Source organism: Protopterus annectens, chromosome 4.part0 (assembly GCF_019279795.1).
Source record: "Protopterus annectens isolate FY-2018-M chromosome 4.part0, PAN1.0, whole genome shotgun sequence".
Lineage (NCBI taxonomy): Eukaryota > Metazoa > Chordata > Ceratodontiformes > Protopteridae > Protopterus > Protopterus annectens.
Genome location: NC_056733.1, coordinates 42,582,815 through 42,596,877, shown reverse-complemented (window position 1 = coordinate 42,596,877; position 14,063 = coordinate 42,582,815). Strand labels below are relative to the sequence as shown.

At 39.9% G+C, this 14,063-nt stretch overlaps 1 protein-coding gene across 1 annotated transcript in view; it reads right to left on the bottom strand.

Moving 5' to 3' along the window:
- The window catches only part of CCDC40 (coiled-coil domain containing 40), a 1,637,270-nt gene that overhangs the window by 694,812 nt on the left and 928,395 nt on the right, over window positions 1–14,063 (bottom strand). Inside the window, exon 10 of the mRNA XM_044068074.1 lies at window positions 11,656–11,899. Coding sequence (XP_043924009.1) covers window positions 11,656–11,899 — 244 coding nt within the window. The remainder of the gene's footprint in view (window positions 1–11,655; window positions 11,900–14,063) is intronic.

Genomic DNA, 14,063 nt, shown 5'->3' with positions numbered 1-14,063 from the left:
TAACTATTAATAATACTGCAGTTAAATAAAATATGATCCAACAGGAAACTGAGAGGTGGAGGGTGTCATATGGCTAGTAAGGTAACTAACCTGATGAGGTTAGAAGAAGTAGACTCCTGTGAAGGCTACCTGTTCTATAAGGAGATTTTGGAAGGGGGATGGTGGGAGGGATGTTGAACCAAGTGAAAATAGGACAACACATATCTCGCTATGGTGAGTACATAAATTTTGTATCTGATGATGTCCATTTTCATCTGATTCAAAGAATGGGACAATCTCTAGCTACATAATTTCCCAGGTGGAATTAAGGAAGAATATTCCTCAGAAAAGCAGAGTCAAAAGAGGAACGAGCTCTGGATTATACATCCAGTTTATAATGAGACACAAAGGTGTGCAGTGTAGACCAGATAGCAGCAGCACAGATCTCATCAATAGGAAAGTGATACTGAAAAACTGTAGAAATTGCCACTGCTCTGCTCTTGTCGAATTAGCTGTCAGTTTCTTAGAAAGGGTTAGGCCTAACATTTTATAAACAAAGGAACTACAGATTGATAACCATCTTGAGAGGGTGACTTTAGAGACATCCCATCCCAGTTTTGATTTGCATAAGGCAATAAATAATTAGTCTGATTTTCTGAAGTCTTTAGTTCTATGCAAGTAAAATCTAAGTTGTCTATGAACATCAAGTAAGAGAGTGATACATACTCTCTCCTTTGTTTGAAATTTTTTTGGAAATAATTCAGGTAAATTAATGGACTAATGGATTGATTTATGTTGGATTTGGATGACACCTTAGGAAAGAAGGATGGATTTGGTTTTAGGAAGACCCTGTCACTGTGAAAGACCAAATATGGTGATTTGCATACTAATGTTGCTACAGTTTATACTCTGCCTGCACATTGCACTACAGTGCTCATGTTTTAGTTAAAAAAAATCCTTCTCATACACTATAGCAAACAGTTGCTACAGTTTATTCCCTTCATGCATGCAGCACTACAGTGCTCAGGTCTTAGTTAAAAAAAAAAAAAAAGAGAGAGTTTTTTTATCTTTTAAAGTGTAGCAAACTGCTTGCTACAATGTAGCATGCAGTTGCTACAATTCAGACCACACAAGGAGGACTACAGCGCTTAGGTCTGACCGCAAATGCAATACCGGCTTTTAAAAGCCATATTGCATTAAAGATTGATCAGGATTGGCTCATCATGCCCCCAGCACTTTGCATCCAGGCCATCTGTCCCTCTTACTCAGCCCTAGTTACGCTATTGCTTTAGACTCTTGGATCCAAGACTCAGACTCCTCCTCCTACCCATAATTCCCCTTCATCAACTGAGTACCTCAGATTGAGGTTGACTGACGAATACAGCAATATATCTCAGTAATAAAACAATATATACACAAAAGTGTGGGAAAGGAATACAGTCAGTGGCTGTAATAAAGACAAGGCTTTTCTCAACTTGACTGAAGAAAAGGAAACAACAAGGTGGTCTATTTTTCTAAAGGCTTTAGTATGATAAAGGTGAACTCGCAATAGGTGATGTATGTCCATAAAACACAAGCGTACTCCCCCTTGTAGGAGAAATTCAGAAAGATAACCGCCAAGTTAATCATTTGATTCAATCCAAATTCTAAGGTTACCTTGGGAAGAAATGTAGAGTTGGTTCACAGTGAAATCCTATCTTTGTAAAATACCAAATAAGGTGGCTACTAGAAAAAGAGTCTTCTAAGAGTGATACCTTAATTTTGCATTTACAGCAGGTTAAAAGGGGGAAAAGGATTTAGATAACTTCAAAGATGCAATAGGGGTCTGCTTCTCTCTCACATGAAAATTAGAGACAGCCGCCATTTAAACACTGACAGTAGAACAACTAGCCCCTTCTTGGAAAAGACCAGATAGAAAATCCCAAACAGAAGGAAGTGAGGCTTAAAAGGGATCCATACACCTGTCAGAAGCCCTTTCAGAAAATCTTTTTCATTTACCTTTGTAAACCTTTCTGGTAGAAAGTTTCTGAGAAGACATTAGGGTATGACGTGCCAGAGAAAAAAGCCTGGACTCTTTGGCCATCATCAGAACTGGAGAAATCATGTAGTTAATTTCAGAGGTAATATGTCTGGGTGAGGCATGCCATATTAGTAAGAGATGAGGTCTGGAATACATTCCAGCACCCAAGAAGGGTGCACCAAGTGAGTTCAGAGGTGAGGAATCACACTTATGGAGGCCAAAAGGGAGTGATGAGTATCACTTTTGCCTTGCACCACTTGGTCTTCTGAAAAATTTTGGTATGAGTGTAGTTGTAGATTAGCATATAGGAGACCAGAGAGCCAAGTGTGAACCAAAGCATTCCTTGGTGACTCTCCTTCCTGAGGAATCAGAGAGAAGTATCTGCTGCATATGGAGTTGGAAGGGGGTCACAAACAGGCTGCAGCATGGCTGGCCCCAATGGCTGGAAATCTGTGCAGCCATGACTTGATTGAGAGACCATATGTGAGGCAGGAGAATAGATTTGTTGAGCTTGTCCATTTAAACACTGCCAAACCCTCACAGCCTCTCAACATAATGGCAACGAGCATGTTCTTCCCTGTTTGTTGATGTACCAGACTACTGACATGTTGTTTGTTTGAAATGAAATCACAGGACGGAGTCCTGGAAGACCAGTAATGCAAGCGGGACCACCTTCATTGCCAAGACATTTATGTGAAGACTGGCCTCTGAGGACATCCATGTGCCTTGTACTGTCTTTCTTTTGTCACTGTGGCCTGAGGGGATGGTAGAATAATGGGGTGTCCCTGGGAAACTAGAGGAGAGCCCAACCACCACTGAGCACTCTAAAAATGTGCAAAATGAGCTAAGTAATTCAGTGCCCTTAATGATAAAAGTTGCTGAGGCATACAGCCACTTTTCGAACCTGTCCAATTCCCTAGACTCCCTGTTAGGGGAATGGACAGTAGAAATCTCCTCCAATAGCTCTTTTCTCATTGCTGCTGCTATCACAATGGAATATACCATGAGACTCCTTCTCCAGTAAGGCTGTTCTTTGCAGGAAAATAAACTCTTATCTGGTTTGTGGTGGATTGGTTTGGCCATGTGCAGTTCCTTCCATGTCAGCCACAAGACCAAATCCATAAGTTTGTTGGCAGGAGGGACCTCCCAGATAGTAGATGGACCAGCCCAGAAGGCCTAGAGGAATACTGATTCATCTTGGGAGGGGGGGTGTGAGTGGACCACCCCCCTTCTCTCTCAATAATTCTAGAATCTCTCCAGAGGAGATTCCATGGAGGAGATCTTGGGGAATCCTGTCCTTCATTAAAATCAGTATCCTCTGTGAGGTGCTCCTGGGGGAGGGAGTCCAAGTGCCTTCTTTTACACGTGCTTCTTTATTTACTTCCATTTTAGGGAAATCCGGTGAACACTCAGAAGCAGATGGGGAGTCCGCAGTGTGGACTGTCTTAAGGCCCCTGGGCTGGCTGTCCAGTTGCAACAGTAGATTGAGGAGCTGAAGAAGTTGCAAGGGCTGGGATGGTTCTGAGCGTGAATGGTACACCTGCTCTCTAGACTTAGACAGATCTCTTTCAAATGCTTCAAAAGCTGAAGCCGAAACATGACCCAAAATTGTGCCTGTGGAATCCGAAGATCCTAAGAAGGACACATTGTGAGTCCTGGTCCAGTTTTGCTCAGAAGCAGACAGCAGAGCCAAGCTGTAGATGGTTGAAGCTCCAAGAGAAAAGGAAGGCTCGAGAATGTCTGTGTCAATCCCAAATAGTCTGTGTTTTTTTACTTCTGTTATTATTTTTTGTTCAGGATTGTTAGGGCTTTTCTCCCTCTCTATGTGTGGGCAAGAAAGCCCTGAAGAAGTCTTCACTCTGACTGCTGACTTCCCACCTTGAGGCTAGCCAATCAGCAGTAAGAGTGAAAGTGTGGAGCTGGGGGTGGAGGAACACAGCTTTGTGAAGCTGGCTGGTTGTTGTATCCTGGGCAGGGAAACAACCCATATAGCTTAAAGACTACTGCAGCAATGAGGAATTCAAACATCTACTGTTACGGGTAAGTGCAATTTGGTGAAAAAGTTATTTCATTGTTCCAAGCACTCTTGTTAGTATGTCTTTATGAAGAGAGAAGAAAAGTGCTAGACATTTTAAAACAACTGCATTGTTTTAAACTTGTACTGACATTTTATAATGTGTGACATTGACTGATTTTCTTGTTTATAAAATTTGTCACTTCAAAGTTGCTTTTTCTACTTTCTATTCTTGCTGTTACTGGTTTTGAAAGTGTACACTTAGTCTTTGTTTTTGGAGGGGAGATGTACACTGTTTCTGTTCTTTGTGTGCATTGCTGTCTCTTTTTGCAAGATGAATAAGGCTTTGGGCTTTAAAAATGCACACAGTGTGGGAACAAAATTCTTCCTTAAAACACACAGATCAAGTGACACATTTAAATATGATTATAGATTAAGCTACTCCATTACACCTCTAAAATATTTCGGGAATGACATTTAAGTCTTATTTCTTCAGGCCCTATGTTTCTGACATGCGACTGATGGCAATATCAAGCAGGTCCACTCTCATACAAAGCAATCCTTTCCCAACATATCTTGCCCTGGTGAAAAGGATGACTACATAAATTATAAAGCCCTTCCTTGCCATAGGTAGGAGCAGCCTTGTACCTTGACAGAACAGAGGCCAATTCAATTCAATTCAAATGTCGGAAAAGTTTGGTATGCTGAGAACAATCAAGGCAGGCTGACATAGTAACATTACATCAGCTCACAGACAATAAGAAGCATCCTAAAATAATGCAGGTCTCATTTCCCCTAACTCAGAAATGTGGACACTTCTGTCACAGTGTTAAAATTCATATGTTCACATTTAAGTTTAAGTTAGTGGAAATGAGACCTAACTGGAAGTTAGACCATATCTTCTGTGTCTATCGTTTATCTGACCTTCTAACACATGACATGGTACGCTGGAGTCTGAACAAATATCGCCCAGAAATAAATGTATTCCTAATGGAAGTCAGACCATATCTTCTGTGTCTGTTATTTATATGACCTTCTGACACATGACATGGTGCGCTGGAGTCTGAACAAATATCGCCCAGAAATAAATGTATTCCTAATGGAAGTCAGACCATATCTTCTGTGTCTGTTATTTATATGACCTTCTGACACATGACATGGTGCGCTGGAGTCTGAACAAATATCGCCCATAAATAAATGTATTCCTAATGGAAGTCAGACCATATCGTCTGTGTCTGTTATTTATCTGACCTTCTGACACATGACATGATGCACCTGACTCTGAAAAAATACCCCCCAAGAATTGAAGAACTACATCTGTAGCAGTGAAGAAACTGTGCATAGACTACAGAAGTAAAATTCTCATGGGAAATATGGTTCAAATGTACTCTCCTGGATTTTTTCATTAGAAGGAATCTTGGCAGAAAACTTGGAAGATTTGGATTTAAAAATTCAATCCATCCTTCACCATAGGCTAGTAATATCAAGTAAAGCAAAGTATTAGAGTAATATCTGGCAATCACAGAGTCAAAATCCAAATATATCCAAAAGGAAACAAGTTGGAAAAGTAGATATAGCTTGTCTTCCTTGCTTAACCAGTATCCTGTCAATGAACTGCAGTTAAGTCAAACAACAGACCAACAAACTAGAATGTCCGCTGCACTGGATATTTCTTAACTGGATAAAGCTAAATGGTCATTTATTTGCAAAGTGACACCTCCCTTAGCTAGGTGTGATCATTTCTGCACTGAAGTTAACTTAAGCAGTCTCAGTTCACCTGTGGAAATGGAAACATCTAAGGAAAATATGCTAAGGCAAAAGAAAGCTTTAATTGGGGGAAAATGGAATTATAACTAATTTAACAATTAAATGAATGGGACTGCTCATCTAATTTAAAAGTACAGAGGTGGAGTGTGTGTGTGTGTGTGTGTGTGTGTGTGTGTGTGTGTGTGTGTGTGTGTGTGTGTGTGTGTGTGTGTGTGTGTGTGTGTGTGTGTGAGAGAGAGAGAGGGAGAGAAACATATCACCTGAACTGATGTTTCTGGCCTGCATCTGGATATTTATCATCAGATTTCGCAAAAGTTCATTTTAAATTTTGACATGAGTCTACAAGCACTGTATCTGAAGATAAGTAGTAGCAAGAAAGAAGAGAAACATCAAAATATTAGTATTAGTATTAAGCTTATCACATCAGACCAAAATAGCCATGTCCTGGGATATTGGAAGACCAGCAAGGTGAATGTGCCAGATAAGATACTTAACTCTAAATTAAAACAAGTGAAAATATAATATTAATTCCCTGAAATTTATCTTTTTATTTTTTTCTACAATTGTTTTCCTTGTGTGTCTGCTAACCATCAGCCTCTCCATCAATCTTGAGCCCATCTGTTCTCTCCATGTAGCAGACCATACCTATGTGGGTATAAGATAGCCAACAAGAGAGGTCTTCATCTAGGCAGTCATGATATAGTTTATGTCTTTGCCTGCATCTCTTTCCTCCAAACATTGCTGAGGTGTGGAGTGCTCTTGTCCCAAGAGCTTGAGGATCTGGCTTCATACCTCCCAGCACTCCATACTGAGCCAAATATTTCAGGATTAGGTTCTAAATATTTCCTGGCTGGAGGGCTGCACATTTCCCCCTACAACAGTGACCACATAATGTCAGATGGAGGTCATGAGGGCATTTGTTTTAGTCCTAACCTTCCCCCCAGGTGGCCGACATGGCACTCAGATCATTCACATCTAATATATATACTTCTTGTGTATGCATGACCCTACCTACCTGCTGTATGAGGGCTACCATTGCCTGCCTGACTGACAGTATCAAGTCCATGTCTCCAGTTTTTATCACCTTCAGGTGCCCACAAGCTTCTGCCTGCCAGTGGTAATCACAGCAGACCAAAGAATCTCTCTCTCACCCCAGGATGAGTGAACTGCCACTGGCTGCTCACTCCTATCCCCCACCTGATTCCTCCAGAACTCAGTCACTACTTCAGCTAAGGTCATCTAATTTTCTGTAATTCATTTAGTAAAAATTTAAGTGAACATAAGGCACTTGTGGAGGCATGTGTTGTGTCAGTATTTAGAGAGGGATCCAAAAATTCTCACTAGTCTTGTAGTAGAATGAGTTTATTGTCTGTAAATTCAAATACATTAATGAAAAGTACACATAACCACTGAGAAAACTGGCAGTTACAGTGAAAATTACACAGTTTGCTTACAGAAAATGTCTCCCCATGGCCATCAGTCATCTGTTTTTCTGGGATTACATCTCTACAGCAGTAGCCAAAGGACTACAGGTGGATGTTAAGTAAGTTAATTGTTATAAGTTATGACATAATGGTCACAAAGTTACTTAGTCTAGGTACAGATGAGAACCTAGTGGGTTGGGTCAATGACTGGTTATCAGACAGAAAAAAAATGTCCATATTGTCTGGCCATCTAAATACAATGATAGACTTTGTAAAAGAAGCACGGGGATCATGTCTTGTTTCATTGCTGTTTGACTTATTCCTGTCATATCTACCAACCACAGAGGTTATCTTGATCAGCAATTATGCAGAAGACCTAAATGGTGCAAAAATTATTACAGCTTCAAAAGGCAATGTTCTACTGATGTGAGGCCAGTGGCATGATCTAAATAACCTAATTCTATATATTCACACAAAGAAATATCTGAACAAACCACCACGGAGCTGATAAAATTGTCTTTTAATAAATACTTTTAAAACCAATGAACATACTAAGTTCCTTATGTAATGCTCTTACTAAAGAGCAGAAAAAAATGTATAAGCGCTTTCAGCATATAGCCTTCATCAGATCCTAACCCTACTTCCTATTCCTGTGTATTTCAGTTAACTGCACAGCCAATCATATCTTCAAACACAGACCAACTCCTTGTTTATAAGCAATCATCTCCATTCAATAGGGACGCCGCCCTTTTAGTATTGGTTTCAACGGAAGGCTTTTGATCCGCCCTCAAATCAGCTATCCATTAAACTTCAACTATCTCAGTTTTATTTTGAATATCCCCTCCTCTTAAGCTCTCTTTTAGGATTTCTAGCATGGGGATATTCAAAATAAAATTGAGATAGCCGGCTTGCATGCAGTACTTCCGTTGAAACCAATACTAAAAGGAGTTGGGTTGTGTTTGAAGATATGATTGGCTGTGCAGTTAACTGAAATACAAGGGAATAGGAAGCAGGGTTAGGATCTAATAAAGGCTATATGATGAAAGCGCTTAACCATTTTTTTCTGCTCTTTGGTAAGTGCATTACATAAGGAACTTAGTACGTTTATTGGTTTTTAAAAGTTTTTATTAAAAGGTGATTTTATCAGCTCCATGGTGGCTCGTTCGGATATTTTTCTGTGAGCTCATTTGTTTATTTCCTAGGACGATCTTCAGTGATGAGCTAAAGTTTTTCCTTTTTTTTTAAATTCTAAATATCAGTAAATCGTCCTGTGTGAAATTAGGAAACTGAAGAATATACAACAACTACCCTCTCCAAATTCATTCACTGGGATTATTACTACAGGGTTAGATTTTTTATTCCCTGTCCTACAGGCTGGCATCTGGATAGTTCTTGCTATTATACATACTCTCAGAATCAGTATATTTACCAGACTGTGCTGGATATGGATAACATCACATTAGACCCAACAGGCTCAAAATGATACCTGATCAGGGGATGAGGTAAACAGTAAAGAGAATGAACTGGTTCACTGAGCAGTTTATTCCTTTATGGGGCATACTATAAACACATTCAAAAGCTTAGATAATAAAATGTATGGATGACTATTTGGGAGACGGAAAACACCAAATTTAATTAGGACGAGATTTATGGAGAACACAACTCTTTGTTTAGGAAGTGATACAAGTTTACAGAGAAAATGACAACTGAAATAAGAAGCAACAGCAGTCATGCTTCTTGAAGATACAGCAAGGATAACATCTGGAAAGGTAGTTGTTATAAATGTTGTACAGCACTACTGACAATTACTAACAGCATCACCAGGGTCAAAGCTGTAGCAGCTACTCCCACAGAAAACCTCAGCAGTATTGGACTCTCAGATGGCATAGACCTTGACAAAATGATGACCTGGCAACTGGAAAAGTAACCAGGTTATGAGTGTTACCCAGGCATCACAATGGAAAAGTCAGTCATCTTCCTATCTTACCTTTCAAGATGGGTTACAGACATTTTTAAAAACTCATTCTTCCTCCTACATTCCAGGACAGACTTAAAAAAGTTGAAAGGTGTGACCTTGACAACATACATAACACCATACAATAAAACTGCTGGGCTCACAGAGGTGTAATGGCTAGTCATAGAAAAACATGTGTCACATAAGCACATATACCATCTCAGCTTCACCAGCTAAAGCAATGATTATGGAGTTCCTGAAGAATGGGCTAACAGGCAGGCACCAATGCACAGCAATAGACATTACCTTCTTGGAACTGATATCTTCTTCATACAAGACACAAATTGAAATACAATATGAGAGGAAACACCTCAACATTACACTTTAAAATAGTAAGAATATATATGTATATATATATATATATATATATATATATATATTTTTTTTTTTTTTTAGAGAGAGACAGACGGACAAGGACACACACACACACACACACACACAAGGCCTTCGACACAATCCCCCACTCTGGAATCATAGATAAACTTACTAAGCTGGGCATAAATCCCTATGTCACTCGATGGGTTGCCAACTGGCTTACTGACAGAACCCAGACTGTAAAAGTAGCTGACTCCAAACCCAACTCCAGACAAGTGACAAGTGGAGTACCTCAGGGTTCAGTCCTGGGACCACTCTTGTTTGGCATCTACTTCGCTGAAGTACAGGCCAACACTAAGGGACTCTGGCTAACAAAGTTCACAGATGACTGCAAACTGGGAGCCATTACTGAATCCCCAAATTATGTGGATATTCTACAAAAGGGCCTTACAGAAACAGATGCTTGGTGCCAGAGCCATGGGCTCAAGCTTAATGCCAAGAAATGTAGTTATCCCCTTTGGGAAAAAACATTTACCCATGAATTACCACATAGGTGGCAGTACACTAAACACCGAAAGTGTGATGAGAGACTTAGGGACACAGGTGGACAGTGGTCTCACCTTTGACAACCACATCGCCACAACAGTCAGGAAATCCTTCTGTGTGGCACACCTCATCACTAAGGGCTTTTCATCCAGAAAAAAGGAGGTCATTGTCCCACTGTACTCATCCCTCATTAGACCCATTATGGAGTACAATGCCCTGTTTGGTATGTACCTCACAAGACATCTGCAACAGTTGGAAAGGCCGCAGAAATACCTCACTAAAAGAATCATAGGCCTAAAGCAGATGCCCTACACTGACCATCTAAAAAATCTCCAGCTATACTCTGTGGCATATCAGAGGCGATCTCTGCTTAACATACAAGGCCATGTCAAACCCTGAGCTGTTGGACATGCTCCACTTACAGAAATCCCAATCCTTCAGAGCTACATGCTCCAGGGATCTATACCTTGTCATCACAATGAACAAAACATGCTGGAGGGATAGGTTCCTGACCCAGAGACTCCCCATACTGTGAAATAGACTGCCCATACATTTCAAGCAGAGCGCCTCCTTAGCGCTCTTCAAAAGGAACCTTGACGATTGGATGGGAGATAGGAAATTCACCCCAGGGATCATGTCAGTTGCCCTGCTAGATGGGAGTCCAGGGAAGTAAATTTTGTGGGAAGAAATATTCAGGGAATTGTTATGGCTAGGCTTGTACAGTCCCTAGGGCCGATAGCCTAGTACCAACCTATAATATTCATGTACTTGAATCTTTGAACATTAAGCAACTGTGCTACTAAGTAACTTCTTCTCAAAAAGGAGCAAAGAGAAAAACAAAAACTGAAAGGGTTTATTTAAGAGAGAATTACTTACTGGTTAGTCTGCTTACAACAAATACTACACAGCCTCAAAAGGATAGCAGCTCCCAATATAACATTGTGTGTGTGTGTGTGTGTGTGTGTGTGTGTGTGTGTGTGTGTGTGTGTGTGTGTGTGTGTGTGTGTGTGTGCGTGCGTGCAAGCTTGCACACGAAAAGCTTTATTTGAGGTATAATCATTCTTCAATGATACTGCCCATGAATTAAAAATGGTGAAAAACAGAACCATCATACCTACAGGGGGATGGGATATGAATTTTTGAAAGCCCAAAACACATAGTGTGACTGAGTGCAGGATTATACTGAACATTCTGAGAATGTACTGATTGCCCTGCTGCAAGATGACAGATGACAAATGACAAATAATCCTTAATCAGCAGAGAAGGACTTACCGAGGTGGGCCAACACTCATATATGGAAATAATCACTGCATTCTTATGGCTGTGATGCAAACGTAATCACAAAATTCACATAAAATGCATTGCAGTGTTCAATATTGCTGTCATGCTGTCAAATACATACCTGCGGGAGCGCGCACACACACACACACACACACACACACACACACACACACACACACACACACACACACACACACAGCATTTGCATACATCTCCAAGCCTCATATTCAAAAAACATTTCCTGAGTTAATATTCTACTTAATTGTTGTTTTAAAAAGACTGGACTGTGTCTCACCAAGCTGATACGATTGAGAGCCTGTTCTGTCTCATGCAGTGTACGAGTGTAGGTGCTGTACTCAGCTTTCAATGCATCCTGCTTCATCTGACACTGTGCAATCAGCTTCTTGCTCATGGCAGCATCAGATTCTGCACGGTTAAGGATGACAGCTAGCAGCTCATTTTGCTCTTCTTCCTTTATGATGGATTTCTTGTAGACTTCAATCTCAGTATCCAATGACTGTACCTGTTGTCTGGCCTGGCTATGAGAAATGAAACACAAATTCCATCAACATCAGTACAAAAAATATGTTGCAGCATGTGTAACACATTTTTAGCAGCATTTACCACCCTCTTACTGACATTCATTACCCTGTCTTGTTCTGTCTTTGGTGGTATTAACTTCCCTTTCTTTCGTGTTAATAATCTCCATCTTTTTTCTTAGGTTTTTAACACCATTACTGCTATTGCTGTTAGATCATTAAGATATTTTACTTACCTTTTGATGACCCTGATTGTTTTCATGCAGGAACTGGTTTGATCCCATTCCACTTAGCTTTACTTTTCATCTCACCCTTCTCCCATTCTCACCCACCAGTGACATCAATTCCTTTATTCTGGCCTTACCCTACACCCAAATTCTAACTTAACACTAATAGCTATAACTTCTCCCACCTTCAGCAACTTATCACCCATTTCAATAATAACCACTTCCATAATGTAACCTTTCCCAACTGCAGAAACTTAACATCAGCTGTACTTACCATTTCACACACCTAACTTAAATTATCAGAGCCCTTAGTTAAAATTCTTCTCCTTAATGCCTCTGACTAAGTATTGTCATCATTCCTCTACTTCCTTTCACATTACTACAGAATTAGAACTACATACTTACAAATATAATTCTATATTTTAAGCTAAAAAGTTAACTTTATACTGGAAGTAGTATAATCCCATTTACTTAATATCTACCAAAGAAATAATTTAACTTTTCTCCAAGACAGAATGGCTAACTACATGCTGCATTACAAAGACTCTACAAAGATAACTAAGTCATCTAAATAAGGAAATATGTGAATGCCTTACAGTCTGCAATGAGCTATGACTGGAGCTAGACATTTTATAACCACCTTTGGAGCTGTAGGTAATCCAAAGGGTAATTCAGGGAAACTGTTAATGTGACCCAGATACTGAGAACCTCAGAAATTTCCTGAAGCCAGTGGCTATGGGAATGTGATAGTAAGAATTATTTTAGGTGTAGTGTTACAATGAAATTCATGGGAGGAATAATGGCAACAGGTTCTGCAGGGTCAACATTTTGAATTTCGGTATTTTTGGATAAGACCTAGTAATGGTCTCCAAGCGGTCTCTTTCTCTGGTACCAAAAACATTCTGGAACAGAAGCCTTTGCCACATTGAGTTACAGGCACTGATCGTATGACTTCTGCGTAAACAGTGAAGAACCAGAAGAAAATATTCTGTTTCGTTCAGAGAGTGGGAAGGAATTCACCTGAAATGAGATTTTTGTATCCAGTGCCATCTGTATCCCTCCTGCAAAATTTTTAATACCCAGGAGTCTGAAACAATCTTTTTCTAAAGAAGGATGTTTAACAAACAGTTTCTATAATAGATTTGGAGAGATAATGGCCAGAGAAAAACGAAGGGGAGAAAGAATGTTAGCATAGTTATTCTGTACTGTTGGTATGCCTCTTTTTCCTGAAAAGATTTGTTTCTTATTATTTCCTTCCAGTCATCTCTTTTTTGCTCCTTGCTTGCCACAATATGGCCGGGTTTGCTTATTTAGCTTTTTAGGGAATGAGGTAGGTCTACAAGATTTATATTGGAGGCATGAAAAATCTAGGATAGTCCCTGAATCTATTTCTCTCTCTCATCAAATTGTTTGAGAATCTGGACAGCAGAAGTGCCTAACAATACCTTCCTGTCTAAACCAGAATCTAAGATTTCAGGCTTTACCTCATCAATATATTCTCAGCACTGCATCAGTGGCAGTGGCCCTAAATATAGCATCTGCAGAATCATACACATACTGCATGTTTGGATAACTGGGACAAGGTGGAACAGTAGAATTCAGAAATGAATTACCTACTGCAGGGAGTGTGACAGAAAATTCCTTCAGGCTGTCCATATAACAAAGTGTAAACTTCCACATGTATGCCTACTACCTGACAATTCTAAAAGTTAAAGTGGAAGAAGAAAACAGTCTCTTACCTTGGCAGTATAACACTACCTTCTTTGCCACTAAAAGAAGGATGAGTGTTCAGCATCAATCTATTCCCAGCAGGTCAGACAGTAAATATGGCTGCTGGATTTGATCTAAGGTAAGAGAAAAGACATGCATCTGTCTTTTTAGGAACTGATGACTGGGTATAAAGATGACTACGGGTAGCTTTTGACATGTCATCCAGG